Source organism: Centropristis striata, chromosome 16 (genome assembly GCF_030273125.1).
Source record: "Centropristis striata isolate RG_2023a ecotype Rhode Island chromosome 16, C.striata_1.0, whole genome shotgun sequence".
NCBI lineage: Eukaryota > Metazoa > Chordata > Actinopteri > Perciformes > Serranidae > Centropristis > Centropristis striata.
This window is the reverse complement of record NC_081532.1, coordinates 16505372-16531767: the sequence shown is the minus strand read 5'-3', so window position 1 is coordinate 16531767 and position 26396 is coordinate 16505372. Positions and strand designations below refer to the sequence as shown.

General features: G+C 38.5%; 1 protein-coding gene across 1 annotated transcript in view; it reads left to right on the top strand.

Moving 5' to 3' along the window:
* LOC131988403 (uncharacterized) overlaps positions 1-25846 on the top strand; it is a 28708-nt gene extending 2862 nt beyond the window's left edge. The window contains exons 3-32 of the mRNA XM_059353508.1: positions 2383-2538; positions 5939-6153; positions 6233-6318; positions 6467-6594; positions 7099-7224; positions 7474-7664; positions 7746-7837; positions 11846-11976; positions 12687-12811; positions 12931-13057; positions 14532-14744; positions 14871-15041; positions 15800-15946; positions 16629-16678; positions 16758-16890; positions 17085-17167; positions 17278-17404; positions 18158-18348; positions 18752-18842; positions 18982-19102; positions 19265-19446; positions 21730-21885; positions 21985-22118; positions 22218-22351; positions 22479-22573; positions 23771-24008; positions 24775-24822; positions 24936-24989; positions 25103-25156; positions 25355-25846. Of these exons, the coding sequence (XP_059209491.1) occupies positions 2383-2538; positions 5939-6153; positions 6233-6318; positions 6467-6594; positions 7099-7224; positions 7474-7664; positions 7746-7837; positions 11846-11976; positions 12687-12811; positions 12931-13057; positions 14532-14744; positions 14871-15041; positions 15800-15946; positions 16629-16678; positions 16758-16890; positions 17085-17167; positions 17278-17404; positions 18158-18348; positions 18752-18842; positions 18982-19102; positions 19265-19446; positions 21730-21885; positions 21985-22118; positions 22218-22351; positions 22479-22573; positions 23771-24008; positions 24775-24822; positions 24936-24989; positions 25103-25156; positions 25355-25458 (3903 nt within the window). The 3' untranslated portion in view covers positions 25459-25846. The remainder of the gene's footprint in view (positions 1-2382; positions 2539-5938; positions 6154-6232; positions 6319-6466; positions 6595-7098; positions 7225-7473; positions 7665-7745; positions 7838-11845; positions 11977-12686; positions 12812-12930; positions 13058-14531; positions 14745-14870; positions 15042-15799; positions 15947-16628; positions 16679-16757; positions 16891-17084; positions 17168-17277; positions 17405-18157; positions 18349-18751; positions 18843-18981; positions 19103-19264; positions 19447-21729; positions 21886-21984; positions 22119-22217; positions 22352-22478; positions 22574-23770; positions 24009-24774; positions 24823-24935; positions 24990-25102; positions 25157-25354) is intronic.
* The last annotated feature ends 550 nt before the right edge of the window (positions 25847-26396 follow it).

Sequence of the window (26396 nt, the reverse complement as noted above, 5' to 3'; positions counted from 1 at the left end):
ACGTTGTCTCCAGCGGAGAAAAAATATTCTCAGATAGACAAGGAAGCTCTTGGATTGATTTATGGTGTAAAGAAATTCCACCAGTATTTGTGGGGTAGACATTTTACCTTGGTCACTGACCATCGCCCCCTCTTGACACTTTTTGGCGAGCACAAGAGTCTGCCTACATTGGCTGCTGCACGCATTCAGCGGTGGGCAATTATACTGTCAGCGTATGAGTACAACATTGTCTATCGTAAGTCAGCAGAGCACAGTAATGCTGATGGACTCTCCCGTTGCCCTTTACCTGAGACCAGCGACACAGGAACTACTGTAGCATCGGCTACTGTCCACTCACTGCTTGAAGAACATCTACAAAGGGCGCCACTCAAAGCCGCTTCAGTAGCCCAGATGACACGCACGGACAGTGAGCTAGCCCGTGTCTACAAGTATGTCATGGAAGGCTGGCCAGACAAAGTAGAAGACACATTGAAAGTGTTTTTCACTAAGAGAAGCGAGTTATCTACAGAGCAAGGTTGTGTCCTTTGGGGAACCCGAGTCATTGTACCCTCAAAAATGAGAAAAGCAGTGTTAGAGGAAATTCACTCAGGACACCAAGGTATAGTGAAGACTAAAGCTCTTGCTCGTAACTTTGTATGGTGGCCAAATCTTGACTCGGATGTGGAGCAAATGTGTAAAGAATGTGAAACCTGTCAGATGGAGCAAAAAAGGCCTCAACATGTTCCACTGAACCCATGGGAATTTCCTGGTGAGTCCTGGAAAAGACTTCATTTAGACTTTGCCGGACCCTTTCTGAACAGCATGTTCATGATTGTCGTGGATGCTTATTCAAAGTGGTTGGAAGTGTTTCGGATGTCACAAATCACTTCTCAGGCTACTGTGACAAGGCTGAGGAGACTGTTTGCCTCCTATGGACTGCCAGAGCAAATTGTTACAGACAACGCCACCACTTTCACTTCTGAGGAGTTTCAGACCTTTGTCAAGCAGAATGGGATTCTGCACACAACAAGTGCCCCAGGACATCCAGCGACCAATGGTCTGGCTGAGAGATATGTCCAGACTTTTAAAACAGGTACCAAACTGCACAACAGGACAATCTCCAGCTGATCTGTTTTTACACAGACATGTCCGTACAAGGCTGGATTCCTGAAGCCCTGCACAAAAGAGACGATGCGAAAAAGACAGTACCAACAGAAAGCCCGCCATGACCAGAGTGCTGCAGACCGTTCGTTTGGCGTGGATGATGCTGTGTACCTGCGTAGCACTGTGGGAGGAGACCCCAAGTGGATTCCAGGGTTGGTGGTGAGACAGACTGGCCCTGTGTCATATGAGGTCAGAGAGCGAGATTCTGACACAGTACACAGACGCCATGGAGACCAGCTGAGAGCTCGGGCCACAGCTGAACCTGACACTGTGTTAACTAACCCTCATGTCGAACAGTTAGTGGGTAAAGACTGTAGTAGTTCTCAGGACATTGTGGACTCCACTGTGCAGTCACCGGAGCTCCTGGAGCCTGACCCTGTGGCTCTCAGGCGCTCCACACGAGTTAGTAAACCACCCAAGAGATTTATGCAATGAGACTGTATGTCTACACTGTGTAAATGGTCATACATGATTGTTGCCAATTTGCCAGAAGTACTGATACGGTTTGATGTGAATCAGAAATGATAATTTCAAAAATGCTACATAATGTTATTGTGAGTAATTACAGTTTAATTGTAGCCGTTTCTTGTTACTTGTCACCTGACATTAGATGTTAACTAATGAAAAAGGAAAATTTATGTTGTTAGTATTCCCAAGGTTATTCTCTGCTAAAAGGGGAGGTAATGTGGTGTATTGATTCACCACCTATTCATTAGCAGCAAGTGATTATATGGTAACTATGTTCAGGATCTATAGCACCTAGATCTATGTTGTAACCAGGTCAAGGTGCAGCGCGCTTGCGCATTGTTCCGTGAAGCAGCATGGCTAATAAACAGCAAAGTAACAGCATGTCCTCCGTCTCATAAGAACACTACAGTCTGCATCCATCGTTCTGGTTAAAAACAACAAAAACATCTTTAACATTATCCCCTTTTTCAAGAACAAGACGGACAACAAGAAATAACTGAATAATCACAAAATAACCCTTTCACAGTTAATAATAATAATAGATAATAGATTTTCAGCACCTAATACATTTGTCCCTCAGAAGGAACAATTGCTTGCTCATCACTCAGGTCTTCGTGGTAACCTTTAGATTTTTTGTTCTTCGTCAGACAAGTTAATATCATACACAATGACAAAGTAAGCTCAGCCACCTAATTTCTAAGATTCAAGGTCCAAATCACAACTTTCCATTGTCGTTGTGCGTTTACTGAAATGCTGCTTGTCCCTTGGTAGGTGGAGGTTGCCGATCTTCTCTCTGTCAGTCAGTTAGCCCAGCTTGCTGCAACTCCCGCACAGCTAAAGAGTATGGAAGATGTGACAACAATCATGACAGTCATCCACCCTGATGACTTTGGTGCTTTCTTTGACCAAGTCTCACCAGCCATTGAGGTAATCCTCTATATACTTTTACATTTTACACTTTATGCTTTGCTTCATAATGATACTTTTTCCCTTGCTTAATTTCCATACTATAAAACCAGATTAATTTGAATAACTATAATATACATTAATAAGTTAATCTCTAACTTAAATTGAAATGCACATTTTTTTTCAACATTATGTACACTAACATGTTAGTTTATTTTGTCAGACCTTACTCAAACCAATGCAGTCTAGTCAACCTTCATGAAGGTTGTGATGGATGGTGTGATAGATGGTGTACTGTAATGTTCCTGAGATATTGTATAAGTCAAACATAAGTACATTTTATCAATTTCACTAACATTAGACTGCTTCTGTTGCAATTTACACATTTTTTATTTTAAACACACACTACTTTCAAGTCCAACTTAAAATGCCCCTCCCTCCCCTTTTTTCAACATTATAGCCTACACTAAAATGTCAGCAATTATATTTTACTAGCTAAAATAATGTAGTTTAATGCTGTTTAGTTCAACTGTATCATACTGAGAGGTGTTATTAGTATTTTGGCATTAATGTGAGTTCACATACAAATCTTACTTTAAAGCAGGAACGTTTCCGCCAAAATTATGCTATATCTCGGTTAAAACTCTTACAAATCATTATATAGCATTACATCTCGAGAGCATCAGTTAGCACAACATATACACACTTATTCAATCTGCTCTTCTTCAACATGCTAATTTTAAAAAAAAAATCATACTATTGACAGAGCGCTCCCAAAGTGTGCTTACCTCTAGCAATGGAGGTCTTGCTCTGAAGTAAGGGTAGCCCAAAACATGTGTAATGCAAAAGTAAATATGCATGCAGTTCATGCAGCCTCATGCTTAACTGCAGTGAATGCGGTACAATCTCTGAAACCTCTTAGAAACCATCAAAGTACATTAAATGCAATTGTAGTGCCATGTTTTAATAATAATTTTGGGAGAATTCACTTTACCTGAGAAAGGACATTTTGAACTATGTTACACCGCTACTAGTGCAACTAGTCCAACAAACTTATGTTAATGATAGCCTACTTTCTGTAAAATTAGCACGCTAAGCTAGCTAGCAATGTAGCTACAAGCTTCACATAATACAGGGCGGTACAGTGCTACATGTAGCACATGCTACAAAAACATCAGTTTGTGCTATGGATGACCAAGGTGGCACCAGTGACACCTTATTTTAAATGTTTTCTAGAGTGTAGCCTACAGATGGGGTATTTGTAACTACAATGCTAGATTCTATGGATTGTGCTACTAAACTATCAACCTCTGTAGCACCAGTGCTATGAGCAAAAAATGTGAATGTACAGCCCTATAATGTATATATCAATGTTGAACATTACGTCCCAACAGGCCATTATGAACTTATTTTATTTTAATCTTTGTAGCATGTTGTGAATGGGCAGCCTACCTCACGGAGGTGTTAATTCAAAAGAATCGCTAACACTCATTTCCCAATACAGAGGCAAATTCTATACTACCATCAGAATAACTTTTTAAAACTTTTCCTCAAAGAGAACCCCAGTAGTTTCGCCTTTTGTGCACTAACCATGGTGCAGGTATTATTCAGAGCTTTCCATATGCGCTGGCTGTCAGTCTTATATTAGGCTATATTATTTTAAATTTGCATAAAATAGTTTTGATTAACAAAGTTAAGTTGTGATTTACTACAGCATGTGCATTTTACACCGCTCTTCACTTCAAAATAATGCCAGAATGGTGATAGTGAAATGTGCCTGTCTGTATCAGAAAGAAAAAAAACTGTCTCACACACATGCATATAGATGGTGAATTAACAGTGTTTCGAGTGTGTGTGAGAAATCTTAGTTTTTTAAACAGATCGCTTCTTTTCCACTCAGTCTGCCACTGAAATAGCGCACCAGACATGTTGACCCATGACCCATGTTGATATATGACCTGGGTCCCAACCAGGGAGCAATGAATAAGTGGCGCTGCCAAGAGCAATAACTGCACAGAGTGGATAACTAACATTAGCAAACAGTTAGCTCACTGTCCGTTAACTAGCTAGGTCATTCACTGATGGGATGCTGGGATTTGTGCCAAAATGGTGTAATGCATACGGGTGATTTCAGAATTGCGGGTACATTTTGCGTCTCCCAGAAAAACCTTTGATTATTTCCCCCTAAAAAAATTATTTACTGGATCTGTTTTAAATAATATTGCTAATTATATTGAATGTTCCCCAATAATAATGATTGGTGTGTATTTTAGGCACAATTTATATGTAATATAGTCATTAAATGATTCCTACCCACCAATTATTGGCTGTCTTCAGCTTGGGATTCACATGTTCATATTGAATTAACATAAAATAATTCATTAAAATTAGCAGTTTTTTTGTGCTAATTCTATAAATACTTATACTTGCACAGAGTATTTATTTTCTGTAACACATGGGATTTCAACATTAAAAATATATATTTTTTATCCGTCCCTATGATCCGGTCAACTCTGTTATCGCTGTTATAAAACCATATAAAAAACCCTACAGCATTCAAATAAAAAACATGTGACCTGCACCCAGTGATGTCACTTCCTCTTGCAGAGAAGATTTGGAGGGAATTAATGAATGTTAAACTTATACGCAATATTTAGAAAAAATCCAAACTGTCTTGGCAACTTTCCAATTAAATGTGTCAATGTTTTTAATCCTGAAAAAAGAATCTTTATCTTAGAAAATTTAAAGTTGAATTAGTGGATGTAAAGACAAAAGTTCTCTTAGGAAAGACATGGTTTTAAAATGTATCACATTTGAGTACTGTACATATTTACCCTAATTTGTCTGCAACAGAGTTGACTGATTTTACTGTTACTACGATGATTTTCAGATTAAATATTTTAAATCTTACATGTTTAAGCTTGGCAAATGCTGGAAGTGTTAAATTTAAAGTATTCTCTATGGGAATTAAAAAGGTTTTATGGAAAAAAATAAAATAAAATTCTTAATTTTTCTAAACTTCAAATGTACCCGCAATTCTGAAATGGGCCACACACATTTAAGACACCTAATACTTGGCTATGAAACTGATAAAGCAAACTTCAGCACATCATTGAAAGTTAAACATTGAGCTGCTTTTACACTGCCGTGTGGCAACCGCCCTGCATTGCATCAAATGTGTGTTTAAAAGTAGTTTCCTGTTACCTGCGCAGTAGAAGAAAATATGTGCACGTCATGTACATCATACTTCATAATACTATAGGCACTGTATCTTCAGTTGGACTTTAAAAGTAAGAGTAAGGGAACAAATAATTTGCTTTTTATATACACTTAAAAAAATGACTCATTATTAATTAATAACCTGACATTTTTATAATGCTTTAGTTCAAACTCTTATTAATACTTTGTACAATTCCTCCAGATGAACCCGGCCAACTACACAGTGGAGGTGAAATCTGCCTTCCTCCAGGAAATATTTGACAGAGCGAATTTGTCCTCTCCAGCTGTCAATGACACAGAGTTCCAGCAGTGGCTCAGCGTTCGGCTGAACCCTCTAATTGTTAACCTCTCTCCCAGCTTGGTGACACCTTTATTTGACATTGGGGAGAACAGGGGTTGTAAAAGCAGCCAAGACGTGTAAGCAATTTTTTGGTTTGGTTTATTGTGATGATATGCATTTTCAGATTGCTTCAGACTAAATTTAATCTGAATTTAGGATTACATTGCTGGACACACAACACGTGACATTCATCAACAACACCCAACAGGAGATCTACAAAAACATCCTCCTCTTCCTCCAAGGTTTGTGAAAAAGATACAAATGTATGACAAAATACAATTTGTTTATGGTTATGCATTTCAGTTTTTTTCTCCGGCATTATGTTCTAAAAATTGACAAATTATCAGTCTGTATCAGGTTACACAGTGATTAAATTTGTGTTTAAAACAGGTCCAGTGCCCCTTAAGTGTTACAGTGGTGGAAGCTTCTTCATCTATCTGAGACACACTTTCCTCAGCTTTGGTTCTCCAGATTTGTCGACGTTCACATCTCTTCTGCCACAGGAACGCGAGTCAGAGGTAACAATATTTAAACGAACCAATACATACTTAAAGGTGGAACGTGTGTGCAATTCTTGGTTACCTGCTCAAAATAGTGCATGGTTTACTAACTGCAGCGAGGACACTGTTCAAGTTTGTTTACAGTTAAACATGCAATAAACCTTGCAATTTCCTCCAAATTGTGTAGAACATTTCCAAACTAAAATTAGGACCTACACACAAACTGAGTTTTGCATTTAAGAGACTGTTGCAATGGAGAGAGGAGGCAGAGAGGGATGCAAGAGAAAGCAGAAGCGAGGGAAGCCAGCCTGGATCCAGGCTTGGCTAAGAGCAGTGACGCATAAACCTGCTGTACAGCATGTCTGTGTTTTAAACCCAGAGTTTAGACAAGTCCTACACATTACACCTTGAAAGACTTTTAAATTCAAACACAGAATGTGAAATTATGTCCACTGATGTTGCAGTAAAATCAAAATGTGTATATATAATTTTCAGTAGTAAACATTTCCATTTTTCTTTCAGCTCCTAAGTACCATCAGCACCTCAGAGCTCCAACAGTTCCTCAGTCAACCCAACGTGCTAGATGACAAGTCTGACATCTGTGTCATCTTTGACAACTACAACAACACCAATGCATTCCTAGAAACTGTATGTTCTTCTTCTGGATGGTGCCATAAAAACACATAATTAATGATGAGATATATCATTTTTGTTGATATTAGTAGCAATCAAGTGGCAAGTGTTGTCATAATATGCAGTATTTGTATTAGTGCTGTCAAATTTAACGTTATATTTTTATCAATTGACAGCCCTAATTTGTATACAATGCCTCATTTGATAATCGGAATTAGGAATGAAAGATTTTTCAACGGTCATTAAACATGATTATGTCTTTAGGAGGATGTTCCGGATGATGTGAAAGAGGTGACCCTTCCCTGTGTCTGGCCTTTGGCACTGAGCAGCAACAGCAGATCCGAGGCAAATGCCTGGTTTGATCTACGGTTGACAAACTATCTTAGATTCCTCAACAAGGACCTCATCAGCTCCAGCGAAGTGCACAATGCTTCATGCCTTGGCTTCCAGAAGCTGTAAGTCTGTTTGACAGTGTCAAAGAGCTCAGTGGCAACAGGGCTATCATTGAATTCTGTGCTGTGTTTTCTTTGCAATAGGGTGTCTGTAATGGGGAATGACTTCAATTACAACAACTCTGAGTTTGGACGAGAGGATGTATATACTACTATCAGCACCTACTTGGGCACTGGTAAGATGCATTTTTTTTAAGCAAAATATGTCATTGTCAATATGTCAAGATGGATGTGGATACAAAGGATCTAACACCGACTGTCCCTGTTGTCTTTAACTTGGTGCACACAGCTTAAATGATATTCTTTTCAAAACCAAGAACTCACTTAACGTTATTTTTAAAATCGGATGGGCAAAACACAGAACATACAATCTGAAAACACAAAATCACCTCGCTAACAATGAAGCAGTCCTGTGTGATTATAATATATATGTGTGTGTGTGTGTGTGTGTGTGTATATATATATATAACAGAATATTGTGGCAAAGATTTCCTCCTGAATATGAAATGAGAAACAGGTTAGCTATCATTAGCTATCCATAAGTAGTAACAGTCTGTCTGTCTTAGGAACAGAAAAATACTGAAAAGCTGTTGTGTAGCGGGTTAAACTGGCTTTCATACTGAGATTTGGGGTTCATAGTATAAAATTGTGTTAATATTCACTGTCAGTAAGGCAGTGACGTGCAGTGAGGTTGGGGAGGCACTGACCCACTAGTCAGATTTACAAACATACAGTATGATGCTAAGTCACTGACTCACAAGTCAGATTTACAAACATAACAGTATGATGCTATAGCACCGGCTCAAAATCACAAAAAATTATGCTAGAATAAAACATTTCAACACACTTAGCACACAATTAACACAGCACTGCAGTGCAGACACTAGACAGTATATCTTACCTTTACTTGTAAATAAAGTCCATTCGCATAGGTTTTTCAGATCAGTATATCCCATTTGGGTCCAAACACGGTCACTCGTTAAGAATAAAAGGCAGGGAAAGCAATAAAGACGTTTTTTTGTAGCCAATCCTTTTGAAATGAACGCGTTATTTTCTGTCCTCAGACCACACACGCTTGAATCAAATCTGGCAGCTCTAGCATTGGTCTTCCAGTATTAATGACTTCTTGCTTTGATTGAAAGTCCAGTCTTGAAAAATTCCTTATTTTTTAAATCAAATCCTCCATTTTTAAGGCGAAAAAGCATCACAGTTTGCGGGAAGCGTATCAGTTGTTGTCTGTTGTTTTTCTTTTTCTTTTTCTACTTCTTAAACCGGTGTTGGCAGGTCATGAACTTTTGACCTGCAAGTTATATCGCCCCCTTCTTTGAGGCAGAGGTACTTGCTGCCTCATGGCCTGCCTTTTCCCTGTGGCAACAAGCACACGCCGCCTCGCACGCACACGCTCAATACACTTTGAATGTAGCCGTGGAGGCACTACCTGTGGCTGCCTCTCTTGTCGTCTGCCTTGTTATTTTGATCAGGAAACACAGAATTTCCGCGATTTTGACCATGAAAATTATCAAAATATACAGGAACCACACCAAAATCACATAGAAAGCATAGACCAAAAGACAAATATTAAAACTTATTTTATTTTATTACTTCATTTTTGAACATCTCATGGTTAAGCCTTTTACCCTCCCCTGACAGCACGTCATTGCAGTAAGGTAAATCTAAAGCTGGCAGTTCAGGATACTACTGATAGCCAGCTAGCTAACGTTAGCTTGAAGGCTCCTGCAGCTAACATACAGTCATACAGTATTTCACAATCAATTTTGGCCATATATGTATTAAGGTCTACACTGGCATGATTCTGAAAAATACAGGTATCCCTTTAATATGGAACAATAGCAGCCCTATGTCCATAAACCTCAAGTTAGTTATCTTACCTGTACATATCCAGAGATGTATAAGCTTTCATCTTCTCTCTTGTGTAGATCCAGGACTATGAATAAGGTAGCAATAATTTGTTGAACTCTATATCTGACCAAACAGCAGGGTCATGTTTCCATTCATTTGTTAACTTATAGCTTAGCTTACTACTTGTCCTCTCCTGTAGACATGGCGGTGCAAATATGATCTTTTGACATGCTTAAATTCAATGGGCCTCATTCATGAAACGTGAGCAGAACGAATTTGTGTGTAAACCGTTCGCAGACGGAAATTTACGTGCATCTCCGCATTCATCAATATTTTAGTAGCTCCGATCTTTTCGTAGCTACTAACAAAATCTACACATGCTGCTGACCACACGTAGTGCTTGTGTAAATTTAAGAACGCATATAAATAATGCTCGTCACTGTTGGAAATTACAATTTTAATTCATAATGCGTTCTGTTATGTACACAATACGCAGATGCCTTTGAAACATGTGATATAAACATGGCAAACGATTAAAAATATAACATATTTAGTTAAATTAGTTGGCAATTGGCGGGATTAAGATTCAGATTAAACTCATAATTGTGAATTATCTATGTAAATTGACGCATCCTGCCTGCAGTTCTCAGAGGTATCATTAAATTAATGCCAGAGTATATCCAATTTCCATACGGCGCACAACGGCAGACAGAAGTAATGCAGGGGTTCAGCGCAGTTGCAAACATGCCAGGTGTTATCGGTGCCATAGACTGCACACACGTACGCATCAAGGCTCCATCCGGTGATGCATTTGCTTACATTAACCGGAAAAACTTTCATTCCGTGAATGTGCAACTGATCTGTGACGCAAAGTGTGTGTTGTTAAACGTTGTGGCACGGTGGCCCGGTGGGACGCATGACGCATTCATCCTGCGTAATTGCGCAGTTGGCACGCGTTTGGAGGATGGAGCTGTGAGAGACGGCTGGCTCATTGGTAAGAATATAGACTGCATAATCACATGTGTGTGTTATATATGGACTTACCTTTCTATATCCATAGGGGATAGGGGTTACCCACTGACGCCGTGGCTTATGACCCCACTGGCCAGCCCGCAGACACCACAGGAGCATACAATGAGGTGCACGCGTCTACTCGGGCCGTTGTAGAGCGCACCAACGGGGTATTTGGACTCTGAGCGTCCTCCTCCTGTGGCAGATGTACTTTTTTTGTGTGCGCTAATGCGTTTCTTTGCGTCAAGTTTAATGTCAAACCATTTACGTTTAACCTCGGACGTAGTTCTTTGCACTACAGAAACCACATTTACTGCGTCCGTCACCTCCCTCCACGCTTTCGCTTTGCCTGTCCCTGTCACACCACTACTAACAGATGAAAATAAAAAAATTTTTTGGACTCCACTTCTCCCAAAATAACTTCAATCTCCGCTTCGGAAAAATTCTTTTCTCTTTCTCGTTCTTTTTTTCTTTGTGCCATGACTGACAGGTTGACAGGATGCCTCTACACACCTCCTTATATGGTGGTCATTAGCAATTCATGGGCGGGGTTCATGCTAATTGCTGATTACCGGGAGCGCGCTGCCACCTTACGATGGATTGGCATTCATGATCATACACACGTGTTTACGATCAGATCTGAGTTTCCCGCGGCGTTCATGAATCCGGAGTAGGTTTTTAGTAGCGTAGGCTTTTATGTGCAAATCTACGCACAAATCTACTAACGTTTCATGAATGAGGCCCAATGTTTTTAGCTAGCTACACATATTTTGGATACATTTCAGCCTTTCGGTTGCTCATTATGATGCTGATTTTCCCCACCAGTCAACATGATTTTCATATGCTTATGTGCGTTTGTATACTACTGGTTACTCCTTAAGTGTTATTCTACAGGATATCGCTTAATAGGGCTATGACCCTTGTAAATTTAACCTTAAAGACAACTTGATTGTAAAAAATAAAAATAAAAAAAGATTGCCTTGTGTCTTTCAATATTTTGGGTAGAACTTTCTATAAAAAAATGATCCTGTTGATCTTTTCAGTCAGTTTCATCTTTTCAGTCCAATTTACATCAACGTTGGCTGTACTCACCAAGATTACAATCACTATCACCAACATCTGGTAACATAAATATAATAATATGATGATGCATGATTCAGTAGCATGGCTGTAGACTTTTGTTTCAATTAAGTATTTAAGGCATCATATAGGCCTATTATATAAAGAGGATTAATGACTGTTATATTACATTATTGTTACATACATTTAATTGTTTGTTGGCAATGTTCTGGGCTTTCTCTTTCTCTTCATAGACTCTGAAGCCAAATGCTACAATGCCAGTAATGCAGAACTAAATTCTACTGCCTGGTTTGCCAATAACATCGGCAGTTTTGTACCATTTATCACTGTGGAGGACATCACCACCTTCATCTCCCCCAGTCAAGTAAGTAAAGTAAATCTCTTCTATATCATTTATTTAACATGAATGTTGACAAAAGAAAATGGCATGTGGAGAGCTAAGAGCTCAGCCAATTTTCCAAGTTGGAAAGTTTTTCCAACTTCATTGTATTTATGAGGATTAAGTTGTAATCAAGAGGCAAGATCTGGGCCTGATGAGTGAAGCCAATACTAATATGCCTGAAATCTGAATTCTATCTAATGGCCAGCAGGGGGTGACACCACCAGTCTTTTTGGCCCTACTTCTTTTCATTTTGAATAATGATTGCCCGTTGCTACCTAAGCTATCAATCTAGCACTAGTGTTAGCCGATGACATAGTGTTCCTATGAGTTCAGTGCATGCACTAGTTGCAAAAAAACGATATGCCGACATCCATAAACCAAGACTGCGAGAACCAAAATACCAAACTGGAGGTTGCAAAACTGAAGTCCACAATGGATGACGATTTACACAGTCTATGGTTGTAATGTGGAAACAACATAGACACGAAAACAACACATTGATAGTTGTTTCCAGTGTTTGTGTGACAATGAAGAGCAAAGCCATGAAATATGATCGCACCAAAAACATCATCATAATTTACTTTTGTTCAAATCTATTTTCATTTATCAACAATTAACTTAAGCTAAAGCTGAAAAAATCAGAGTATTTTTGAGAAGCAACTAATTGACTTATGTTTGAATATATTTTGAAGCTTGAGGTGTTCTTGGTGGACCCAGCAAACCTGGAGCTCTTTAACAACACAGCACTTTCAGAAAACATAACCAACTACTACATCCTTCATCTTTTTGAATTCGACCCAACCTTCAGCCCTCTGAAGTAAGTATCCACTAATAAGACAAAATATAAAATTGTGGCATATGTGTCATACATATTGTTTATGAGTGAATGTTTGTCATTTCAGTAAATAAAATGGTCTATTTTGATTTTTCATTTAGGGTTCCAGGCTTCTTCCTGTGCTCTTCTGAGGTCCCAAGTTCGGCATATTCTTCTGCTAATGAAGCTGACACCATACAGCTCTTGGAGGAGTTGGACAAATTCTGCAATGGAACAGAGGATCCTGAGGTACCAGCTTCAAATATTGAATACACACACACAAATTGCACTCAACACATTATTGAAAAAAGTTTGAAATGCCTCCATTTGTAGGTTAAACCAGTTCAACCATTTTGGTATGCGCCTTTTGATAATGCCCCTTGGAATTCAAAGATGTAATCCAAGTTTCCAGAATAATGTGCATTTGCCAATAAGGCTGCCAATGCCAGGCTAGCTCGCCAATTAATGAGCCTTTAACATACACCAAAAGGAACAATAGAATACCTACAAACCAGTGCAAAACATAAACAATTATACAACCAAGTGATCAAAACACTCAATTGCAAACAACAGATCGTTAACATGACTTTTTCAACTTTGACCTGTAAAATGATTTCGGTCTCGATACAATTTGAGTGCTGTTGGAGTGTTCCACATATTGATCCCAAAGAAGCCTGTCAAAAGGAAGACCGACTGCATAAACGCTTTTACAGTTCCCCGAAAATGCAACTTGAGTTACTGAGCCACAAACCCTCCATGAGTTCAATTAACAACCTTGCTCACCATTTTAACTTTTTTCTCAAAATGTTACTTTACTTTACTTGTATTCTGACAATACTTTAAAAATATAGTGCATGCCCCTCTTCACATTTCTCTCTGACATATCATTAAAACTATTCAACAGAAAATTGTCCTCAGATAGATAGAGAGATAGATAGATAGATAAATAGATAGATAGCTAGATAGCTAGATAGATAGATAGATAGATAGATAGATAGATAGATAGATAGATAGATAGATAGATAGATAGATAGATACTTTATTCACTTTATTTAGATACTTCGGGAAATTGGTTTTCCCAGCCTGTACATGTCCTTCAGACATATATACACATAAACACAATATACATATAGACACCACGACACAACTAAATATACACTTAATCCAGCATATTTATCATTTATAAAAACTTCTGCTGTAGCGAGCGCATTTACAGGCCAGGGTCCTGCATCTGCGGCCAGATGGTAACAGCACAAATGATGAGTTGAGGGGGTGGCTGGGCTCGTGTGCTATGCTGAAAGCTCTGCGTGCGATGGCTGTGTTGTTGAGGTCAGAGAGGGACCAAAGATTTTGGAGGCATGATGTGCTAGTGTGTTCCTGTTTGAGGTGGTTAACATGTTAAAGAAGCAGGTTGAACAGTTGAGGATGACGGGCTGAACTATGCTTTTGTAGAGTAATAACAGAAGTCAGGGGGCTACAGAGAGTGCTTTAAGTTTGCAGATAGCAGAGAGTCTTTGTTGGCAGTGTTTGTGTGTGTCACTGGTGTGATGATCAAAGTTCAGTTTATTGTCCAGGATGAGTCCGAGGTATTTGATGGACTCAGAAGTGGGAGATGGAGTCCTGATAGCTTAGAGCAGAGTTATTGTCTTTAAGGAGTGCAAGTATGGCAATGTCGTCAAGTCTCAGTTGATTCTTTCATGACCGGGTGTATTTTACTTTACAGGTATCTGCTGCTCTGGCATCCAATATCCAGACCTTCACACCAAATACGTTTGAGAGCCTGGGTAGTGCCAGCGCAGGTCTGAGCAGCGACCAGCTCTCCTCAGTGGAACCATCAGTGCTGCTTTCCTCTTTGCCCACGCTCAGCTCAGTCAGCACCTGGAACCAGGAGCAGAGCATCACTATCATCCAAGTCCTAACTGTTTCAGGCTTCCAGGTAAGAGCCTTACTGTGTGCTTAACTCATGATCACATGATGTATGTTTTTATGAATTGACTCTGAACTACTTTTCTTTTGCCACTTTACCGATCATGTTTTTTTCAAATGCAAATGTGTCAAACAGATCAACAGTGGATCCTCCTTGGAATCCCTTGGCTCGCTTATTACTGGAGTTCCTGCAAAGTCAATAGAAAGCATCCCAGCTTCTGAGCTACTCAGCATCTCCCAGAGCAGCCCCTTTGTTTCAAACATGCTAACTGCCCCAACAGTTGTCCAAGAGACCTTCGTCAAAAAGGTACACTTTCAATTCTACCAAAACACTGCAGCTATGTCTGATCTGAAATTTAGATGAAAAGACATTTGAAGAAAAAAAAGATTGCTTATTTTATGTAATTTAAAATAATTGTAATAATATAATTTTCCCCAACGTTTTTGTTTGTATGTGTAATTTCATGTTCTGCTGGAAAAAGTCCTATAATATAATACAAATAAATGTTATATATAATTTATATAAAATAATTAATATATAAAATAATTAATGGACACAATGTGACATAAGCTGATATTTCTGTTTTTGTTTCTTTTTAATTTAGCTTTGTATTACTACCCTATTATTTGTTTCTGTTTCATTCATTTATAAATCTTTGTATTTATTTTTGCATCTATTTATTAAAAAACGTAATAAATAAATAACTAGGTCAATAAAAGGGAAAATTAATCAGGAAAGTAAAAATAGATAGGGGAAAAATAAAAAGGTACATAAAAAAACAATAATAATAATTATTTATGTCACATTTTATCAATTAATTAAGCGTACATTTATTTTTATTATATAATTTTCAGTACATTAGTGCATTAGTTTGACAGCTTCTGTCCTCGATAGGAATGGCTCATTATTAGACCAGGGTCACTGTACATTGTCCTAATTTCAAAAGGCACAATGATCATTTTTTAAAAACCAACCAAATTGTTACATGTTTTGTATGTTTTCACTTACAGGAATGTTGAGATGATTTCTGATTATGGTTTTAACTAAGTTTAATTTCCTGGTAGATCATTTCTGTGGAGTCAAGTGCCCCGAACATTGTGCAGAATGTCCCTGATGACATGGCAGTTGAGATTCCACCATCCCTGCTTGTCTTCTCTGAGGATACTTTGAACATCAGTGTCATTAACAAAAAGAAATGGACAGGGGATCAGGTCAGTATGTGGCTATGCACACAGAACAGAATTAATTGGAGACATGATTTTGAAGTATGATGCCGATCTATTCAGACTGAAGCTATAGATATTCCATTATAATGCCAGAAATTGCATTTAGTGCACATAGTGTTACTTGTCATCAAAACCAAGTAAACTGCAATTATTTTCATATTATTAGGCAACATTGCAAAGATACTCATTGACTATTTATAAACTCCCTATTCTGCTAGGGGGGAATTAAAAATGGTTTTGTATGCCCCATAGCTGCTATGTCATGGTTTCGATTCAGGCTGTGAGACCTTTGTTGCATGACTTTCCCTCTCTTTCTCTCCCGTTTCCAGCATGCTTTTACACTTAAATCCTACCAATAAAGGTTTAAAAAATAATCTTTAAAAAATTCTCATTTCTGGTTGATATAAAGTCTGTTTTAACTGTTCAAAAGCACACAGCCAAAGCCCACAGGAACTGTCCAAAATTTTCTGTTTCTACTCAAAGTTTTAAGTCAGTCCTGTTTACAACATTGGAAGTAAAACTATTGGTAGACAAAAAACATCAAATTACTAACGCAGAAAAATCAACACTGTCGTAATGTATGATAGTATATTCAACATTTATATGGGTCTTGTTGTAAAGAGACGTATAATTTAGTTTAAGCTGACATTTTTGTGTGTTCTTCTAGGCCGCCATGTTTTTTGAGACAGTGGGTGAAGCAAACTTTGACACTGAGGAGTAAGTGAACACAACTACTTTTACCCCCCATGAAACATTTTCCACAGCCGAATAACTTTTTTGGTATTATCCTCCTCAGGCTTGAACCACGTGTTCTGCAAGGCTTCACGTGCACGTCAGTCCAGAAAACAAAGAAAAAGAGGATCAGGGGGTTGGTCCGTGCTTGTAGGTCGAGGAAAGGCAGGGCCAAGGTGCAGCTGAAGGAATCACAGGTAAATTCAGTTAATTTGTCTGAAACTAAGCCAAATTACATTTAACTACTATTGCCTTTCATCTGAAGTTGATAATTAAGATACATTGGATGTATAATACCAAATGTATGCATTTAAAAATTATGTAAGTTGTGTTGTAGACTACTACGGTAAGTTATAACAATTGGTATGTTTGTGTTTTTGCATCTTTACAGCTGACATGCATGTACAACCTGCTCAAAGGAGACATCTCCCAGAAGTTCACAGATTATCCATCAGACATGCTTCTCTACTTGGAGTGAGTGTGTCTCTGAATATTTTATTTCTACTGACCTCATAATGTGCCTGTGGTTTAACATAATATACATTTGCTTATTAATTTTCCTTCTATGTCAATGTTTATTACAGCAACAAAGATGTTCAGACTGCCAACTGCAAGTCCTACTTTTCTGCAATGGGTGCTGCAGACTTCTCTGTGGCCTCCGGTATTTTGAACAAGGACGGACTGCTATTCAGTGAAGCCAGGAGCTGCCTGGTGAGTACTATTAACATTTAGGTTTGCAATAGGGTTTAAATAATGTTTGTATTCATTGCAAACATATAACTTTTTTGCAAAAAAGCATCAAATGCACGGCCATTTTGTGGTACATAAATTGATAGCATGTACCAAAACCGAATACATAAATGTACACAGTGGTGGAATGTAACTAAGTACATTTACTCAAATACTGTAATTTAGTAAAATTTTGAGGTACTTGTACTTTATTTGAGTATTTCCATTTTATGTAACTTTATACTTCTACTCCATTACATTTTTAGGTATATATTGTACTTTTTACTCCACTACACTTATTTTTTCAGGTGATTTAAAAAAAACAACAACCTCATAACAGTATATTAAATAGTTAAAATGAGCCCTACCTAAAATGCTACTTACATAAATGCATCAATAATACATAATCTAATAATATATATTTGTAATAAATATAACAATTTGAGTGGCATTCTGCATAATGAGTACTTTTACTTTTGCTGTTTTTTTAATTTCACAGTGTGGTATGAGTACTTTTACTTAAGTAAAGCATCTGAATACTTTTTCCACCTCTGGATGTACCTAACATTTTTTCACACATGAAAAAAAAAATCTAATCAGTGAAAAAGGATTGAAAAACATTTAAAGTATGGCTTAAAATATTTATTTTTCCTATAAGGTGTATAAATGATCATCACTAATATAAGGTACTGTGACAATTTACTTAAATGAATTACTGTGTTTTTAACCGCGCAGGGTATAAGTGGATCGAGTCTGAACAGAGAAAACGTGGAGGTGTTGGGGAACATGTGCTGCACTTTCGACGGTTCTACCATCGAGAACGCTGATTCTGCCATTCTGGAAAAACTCAAAGCCTGCAACGACTTCTCTGACAGCCAGGTGGCGGCCATGGAGACGCAGCTGTTGTCTGGAAAAACACGATATGGGTAAAAGAACAACATAAAAGAATAGCCATGCAGACTGTTATTTAAAGGATAAGGCTAGTGATATTTAATAAACAATTTTCTTTTTTCTTATTTTGAAACCGAAATTATATATACAACAGGAACAAATTAAGCTGTGGCTGAGTGACACATGCAGGGTAGGAGAGTTGGAAACGTTTGCACTTGTAGTTGTGGTCTTTTCGTTGCATTTGATGGCAATAACAATGTGCTAAATACAACATTGGATTATTGACAAATCATTACCTTTATTCACCGTCACCACCTTTATCTAGAGTTATTTTTATCTACAAGATCTTTAATACCCATGCACTAAATTTTGCATCCTACCGCACCAAGTGGGTATCGAAAGTGACTATATAAATATGACACCATTTGTTTTTTTTAGGAATGTCACCACCTGGAACAGACAAACACTGGAAGGCCTTGGAGACCTACCCCTGTATTTCACAAGGAACTTCTGGGGCGAGTTCAAAACTGTATGTGTTTCACTGTTACCTGTTTGTGATATTAATAAGTCAAATAATATTAATTTAATCTCATCCTTTTGAAGTAAAATAAACCTTGTAAAATAAGCCTTGTTAAAAAACTATTTTTTGGATTTCTTTTTTTTTGCAGTCAACGAAGAAAAAGTTCCTTAAGTCCTTCATGCGCAAGCTAAGGAGAAGAAAGACGAAGAAGAGGAAGCTCAAGAAGCTATTTAAACAGATCATCTCCACCAAGACAAAACGAGGAGCAGGTAAAGAAGAAAGCTGTTTTTTTTTTTTTAAGTTGCAGGTTGATACTGTAAAATATTTTTACAAAGCTGATGAGCATCTGTATATGTTTTGTGTATTTAATAGAATAATGATGAGTGATACTTGACTTCCTTTTTTTCTTTCATTGGTCAATTATTCTCCAGGCTGCACTGTGGGCAACATCACACAGGTGACAGTCAGTGACGATTCCTTCCCCTTTGGCTACGACCAAACGCAATTTGACCTCTGCCTGGACATCCCCGTCCTGAAGGACAACCTGATCAAAATCTGCGAGAAAGTGGACGACGATGACTACCAGAAAATCATTCTGAATAAGCTCAACCAGGTAATTAATATGTATAAATAGCCATGTTTCCTTTAGTGGGAAGAGTGGCCACCGGGAAAGTCTCAGGCCACGCCCTCTCAAATGTCCGCTCACTCTGCGTGTCTCCATTACAAAAAGGCCCCCAGAGGGATTTACGAGACTCCGGAGGTGACGTATTGTTTTCGATCGCTGCGTAATTGCTTAGTGACAGTTTCGACCGTGATCCGTGATCACATACACGACAGATTAAACACGGGAGATGCAACTGTGGCCGCCGTTGCTAACTGTGCACAACGTCTGCAGCTGATCATAAACAAAGCAGCATGGCTAATTATGCACAGCGTCTCCGCTGATCATAAACATCGTGTTTGTGAATTAGCCGGCATCGCTAACTGTGCACAGGGTGTCCCGTGCTTGTTGTAAACAAACAGAGATCGCTAAGTGAACACATCCTGCAGCAACAGCACATATACACAGTGCTGCTACAGAGCTAACTGTTAGCCTATTAGCAATTTGACTGGACGCTAAAGAGTTAACATTTTCTTCAGTTCTGCAGCTGGGAGAGACTGCTGCAGGAGGACTGCGTCACTTCGACTCGCTAAGAAGAGCCGCCGGCCCCGCGGCTTGTTAAGAAGAATAAGAAGGAGTCTCCAATAACACCAGAAAAAGTCGCTGGCTTTGTTGCCAGTCGTTTTTTTTTTAAATAGTCACTATGGGGGTCTGAAAAGTCCTAAATATAGCAACAAAGTCGCTAAGTTGGCAACACTGCTTCGCCGGCTTTTACAAATGGCGCATATTGTTGTGGAATCAAGTACTACGTCACATCCTGCTTAGCGTTCTATCCAATCAGCAACCAGGCTTTTTTCAGGGGAGAAAAAACGGCCCTGCTCTTCAACAGTTCCGAAAAAAATCCTGTCAAAAGACGGCTCCGGACGGCTCATATTCAAACGAGGGGCGTTTCGGCGAGTGAGATTTCGCCTCATTCCGGGTATTGGGCTGTAGTGGAAACACCCTTAAAGTGAAAATGCCTGAAATATTAGTGACTGCTTACATAGACGGATTATCATGACCACGGGCCCTGGACACAAACTCGCCACGGGCCCCTGCCTAGTGCCTACACACGCAAACAGTGTGCGCGCAAAGGCGCTCTTCCCATTACGCACATAACAACACCGGGCAACACACCAATATATTTTTAAATTGCACCAAAAAAAATTTTTTTTTTAAATCTGAAGGCCAAGGGCCCCTATTGGCTCTAGGGCCCTGGGCACACGCCCACTTTGCCCATGCGGTAATCCGTCTATGACTGCTTAGTATAAGGCATCCAGTATTTCTTTTTTGTTTTTGCGTATATGTGTAATTGAACTATTCATTCAGCACTGGCAAAATGACCAAATTGCATTGTCCCTTTCCATAACCTGTTAGCAGAGAGTGTGCAGGGGCAGAGGGTTGTGTAGTTAAATGTGTTGTGCCCATGTTTAAGCCTGAATTGAGTGTGGTTATCTGTTTGACTATGTGTATATCTGCAGCTAATCTCTCATATGTTGTACTATTGGACCAATCACCCTTAGATTTGTTTTGCACATTTATTACTGTTTGTTCAAGGACTTCTCATGGATGTGGGGATTCATAATTTCTGATAAACCTGTTTTATTAGCCCTGTTTCCATCAATCTTGAAGATTTGCATGAGAAAATCTTGATGGAAACCAAAATTTGCAATAATTTAAAAAATGCAGATACAAGTTTTTTTTACACTGGGTGCTTTTTGTCTTTTTCGAAAAAATAGTTAATGCGTTAAATAGGAAATCTGAATGTGATCATTTATTTTATTTTGATTATTAAATTTTGTGGGTTTTTGTTTTTAAAGTATCTCACTCTCCGCCTGAACTGCTACTGATGCGCCAAAATTAGTTCCAGTCACCAATGAGGGCAAAAATATTCTCTCTAATGTCTCGAGACTATTTTTCCAGTTACATCGTACATATGAAATATGTAACGGAATGGTGAGATAGTCTCTTCATTCAGAGAACCAAGATTACAATGTAACCGTACGTTCTCAATAATGACGCTGTTGCTGGTAATGGAGTTTCGGAAAAATATCTAGAAGTTTTGAGAAATAACAAGACAAGAACACACCTGATTTTTTTATTTTTATTTCCAGTTGTTATGTGTTGATGTGTTAATCAATCAACAGGTTTTTGTGGCACTGGCAAAAATAGGTGTGATTCATTTATCAGTAGGAAAAACATGATTTATATCAAACAAACTTAACACATGTTACTCCACATTCTCTGTTCTCCCAGGCATTCCCATCAGGTGTTCCTGATAAGTATGTCCAGTCACTTATGTCAGTGTCTCGTGTGGCGTCACTTGATGACATCTCCAAGTGGGACATCACCACAGTTGACACCCTGTCAGCACTCATGAATTCTGATGACGGATCATGGGAGACGGCAAAGGTACAATACAGAGGGATTATCAAAACTACAAAATGTCTGAATTATAAATCTTGAAATATATACAATATTACATTATTATACATTTTTTCACTTGTTTAGAGCAAAGCAATCATCACCAAGTATCTGAATACTTCTGGAAACTCTCTGGGCAGTACAGAGCTCAACAGTATTGGCTCTAACCTGTGCTCATTGGACGTCAGTACACTGAAGACCGTCACCGCAGACAGCATCAGGTGGGGGATAGCATGCAGTTTATAGATGCCTAAACATGGCCACTGTGAGTGTTGATACACACTTAACACTGTCTGTATGTTACTTTCCTCTTGCACCAGTAATGCCAAACCTCTGAGTTTGACGTCATGTTCATCGGAGCAGAAGAAAGCCCTGTATCCCATCTGTAAAGCTGCCTTCAGCTCACAGCTAAACAGTTCCAGTGTCTATTACAATTTAATCAAGCCATGTCTAGGTAAGAATACCTTAACCGTCTTATCTCTCTCTCTCTCTCTCTCTCTCTCTCTCTCTCTCTCTCTTTCTTCCTCTCGTTCTGTCATAAAACTCCTCTAATTTCCTGTTGTTTCTTTCTACTCTGATAGGTGGTGCAAATCTGTCCGATATAATAGACCTGTCAAAACTGAACATCAGCATGGATGTAGACACCTTCCAGAGTCTGGATCCTGATGTGATTAAAGTAAGGATACTAGAGTTGACATCAGGAATTGTTTTGGACATGTAACATCTATGCAGTTGTTTTATTGTGAATATACGGCAATTGAACTGAGGTGATGCTTTAGCATAACTGTTAATGGATTTGGGAGGGTCTAAGGGAAAGAAGAATCCATTAAAGGATTATAAGATTTTTGAATCTCTGACTTAATGGCATATTTAGACATTTAAGGGAAATCTGCATATTTGCTTTCTTCACAGGAGTTAGATGAGAAAATCAAAACCACCTTCAACATAAGGCCAGCACCTGGTTAGCTTGTCTTAATAGGCGCATTTCCATTAGGTACTTTTTTTTAGTGAGCCACTATGGGTGTGGCTTTGTTGAGAAGATCCGTCCAAGACCTGCCGGTAGGGTGAACCGCTACTAACTAGTCAGTAGAAGTAGATAGGGTTGAGGCAGCGATTTCGCGCATGCATGATTCATTTGCAGACTGGTGCAAACTGGACGCTGAGGGGTTAACAGTTCCTACTCTGGGAGAGACTGCTGCGGGAGGAGTGGGCCGCTTGTGAATGCTTAAGAACGGCGCTACTCGTTAAGAAGAGTAGGAACAAGTCTCCAAAAGTCTCCAATAACACCAGAAAAAGTCGCTAGATTTGTCGCTAGTCGCTTTTGAAAAAGAGTCTCTAGAGGGCTCTGAATAGTCGCTAAATATTGCAACAATGTCGCTAAGTTGGCAACACTGCTTGCTGCAATGGTCTGTCGTCACATTCGAACTGTGTTGGTTAGCCGCTACAAAAGTACCTGTAAGGGAACAGAGGCCGAGGGGAACTAACTAGTGGCCGTAGCCAAAACACAAACCACAAAGCTCACTACTTAACCTGATTTTATAGACTTTGTTTACCATGGAAAAAATGCAAAGTGTAAAAAGTTAATTTCTTAAGGGGGTTAATTAAATGTTTCTTCCTGTTTCGACTCATTAAAGCAGCATTAGTGTGAGTGCAATTGACTTGTTCTAAATATGTGTACCACTAGGAGAAGGCTAACAAGATGTCAGGTGTGTGGGGATAAAAGTAACTATTTCTCAATCTTTTAGTATTTTATGACAGTGGTGTCCCTTGGAAAATAAATGAAGCAATTTTCTTTCAAATCTATGTTATTTTAATTGTTCCTCATGTGTTCAATCAGACCAATTTTCAACACTGTTTCATTTGAAATGTGCAGGGTTTGGATGTGACCACTGTGAAAGCACTCACAGGTTCCCATCTAGAAGATTTGAAGTTGTTTGAGAATGCTACCACGGTTGAGACCTGGAGAAATCTGCAGACACAGAGAGCTCTGGATACACTGGGCATAGGCCTAACCACCAACAGAACCAGCTCAACCACCGTAGCACCCAGTGGCACCAGCAGCACAAACGCTGCTACGACAGATGCAAAGAACAATATGACAACAGCACAAGGTAAAACCACATACTTTGTGTGCATTGAGTGGCACTAGGTTTTATGTCCACACTCGCTGTAAGCATTCAGTCAGTCCAGTGACAGTGAGCTATTTGCAGTATCTGGACTGGATATCTGGATTGTTGCAGCTTTACAGCTAACGGCTAAGTCATATTTCCAAACAGTTAGAGGGGGAGAAAACAAGGCCAAAATAAAATGTTGGCATTTCTACAAACCACAGAACTTCAACTGCTTTGTAAATCTCTGCAACCTGTTCTCATTCCCTTTAGGTCACAAACCGAAGCCTTATCAGTGTCAATTTTTGATGCACTGGTTAGCCTTGTTTGATGCTGCAAGGACACACTTTTAAATATGTGGTTAACATGGTTAACATAGTTGGTTAAGTTTAGGAAACAAACATGCTTGGTTAGGTTTAGGAAACAAAATTGGCAAAATTGTGACCAAGTCAACAGTTCTAAACAATAATCAAACTAATGAATTGTAGCCCACAAGGATCCACTAGCTGGCACTTTAAACAGTGGATATCTCAGTTTGTACATTGATAGTGTCATTTCTTAAGGTCCTCTGACAACAAGAATGTTAGTGGCAATGTCAAAATTATACACCTTGTAATTATTTAGCATGGCTACCATGACAGGCCAGTTTCCCACAAGATTTGGTGTTCACTGTTAATGGCATCCTTTGAATTAATGATATGTATGAAGTAACAGTTCTTGGTGTTCACTGATTTTACAGTGCACTAACAAGATTATATCTCATCCACAGGAAACACAAGCAGCTCAACTGCGGCCCCGACAGTGATGACAACAAAAGGTGAGCACCTACGACAAGCTTCTAATTTAAAGTGTAGCTATTGTATATATGACATTTTGTGCTGGTGTAGACTGATTTTTACAAGCACCAACAAGATTATATCTCATCCACAGGAAACACAAGCGGCTCAAACGCAACTGCGGCCCCGACAGTGATGACAACAAAAGGTGAGCACCTATGACCAGCTTCTAATTTAAAGTTTAGCTATTGTATATATGACATTTTGTGCTGGTGTAGACTGATTTTTACAAGCACCAACTAGATTATATTGCATTCACAGGAATCACAAGCGGCTCGACTGCACCTGTGGCCCCGACAGTGATGACAACACAAGGTGGGCCCTTCAGTACAGAACCAGTTTATCCATTGTGCATACTAGATTTTGTGGCCTTTCTTAAAGTGACAATACAGTGGCTTGATCCTTGCTTCATTATTTTTCAACCATGTGAATATACACACCAACAGTCAAGAATACAATTCACAATGAATGTGATTACAGCATAAATGTAAGTTTTTTTGCTTTCATTTCTAGGTAATGCCACAAGCAGGGGATCAGAGCTTGCAAAACACCAGACATCCATATTCCTGGCTGCTCTGCTGACAACTGTGCTGCAAATACTACAACAACCAGTCTAAATACACATCTGTCTGACTAATCATACCAATCAATATTCAATAGCTATTTAAGTAATTTTTCGCTCACATCTTGAGAGTGAGATTCCTTAATATAATTATAAGTTATTTATCCATGCCTACAGAATTGATTTATTGCACTGATTTACTGCTTCACTCTGTCTCTTCGTCTTGTAAAACTATGTTATTGAACAATCACTGAAATGATAATAATGTGTTTAAAGTGGTGATATGGATTATGTTATATGTGATTTTGAAATTAAGTATTGCTAATAATAACAATGATGTTACGTCATTATAAAAGGCTAACATTAATGACAAAAATCTTTCAAATTGATTGTATTATCTACTATAAATTCAACTGCACTGCTATTTCTCAAATGAATAAATGTGTTCTAATAAATATCTAATGCGTGTGTTCCTGTCTCTGCATCAGCATCAAAATATACTTAAAATATCAAAAGTAAAAGTACTCATTATGCAGAATTGCCCAACTCAGATTATTTTATATATTCCAAATATATTATTGTATTATTTGTTTTGATGCATTTATGTGAGCAGCAATTTACTGCTGTCCAGGTAGGGCTAATTTTTAACTACATTTAATTTATAAAGTAAATAAGTAAGTGTACTTGGTTACATTCCACCACTTCCCCTTACCCTAAGTAAGAGAAAATAAAATGTGTTAAAAAATATTTTTAAAATAAAACGTCATTTCCCACTTGGAAAATAGTTGTCCCCATTATTCCAACATTACATGAATGCAGCATATCGTATATGATCGTATCCCATCGTTCTGCCAAGTGTAGTATAGTATAGTAGTATAATAGTGAAGTATTTTGATACCGGTTCCTTGAGGAGAAGTATATATATATATATATTTATATATACATATATATATATATATATATATATATATATATACGCACACACACACACAC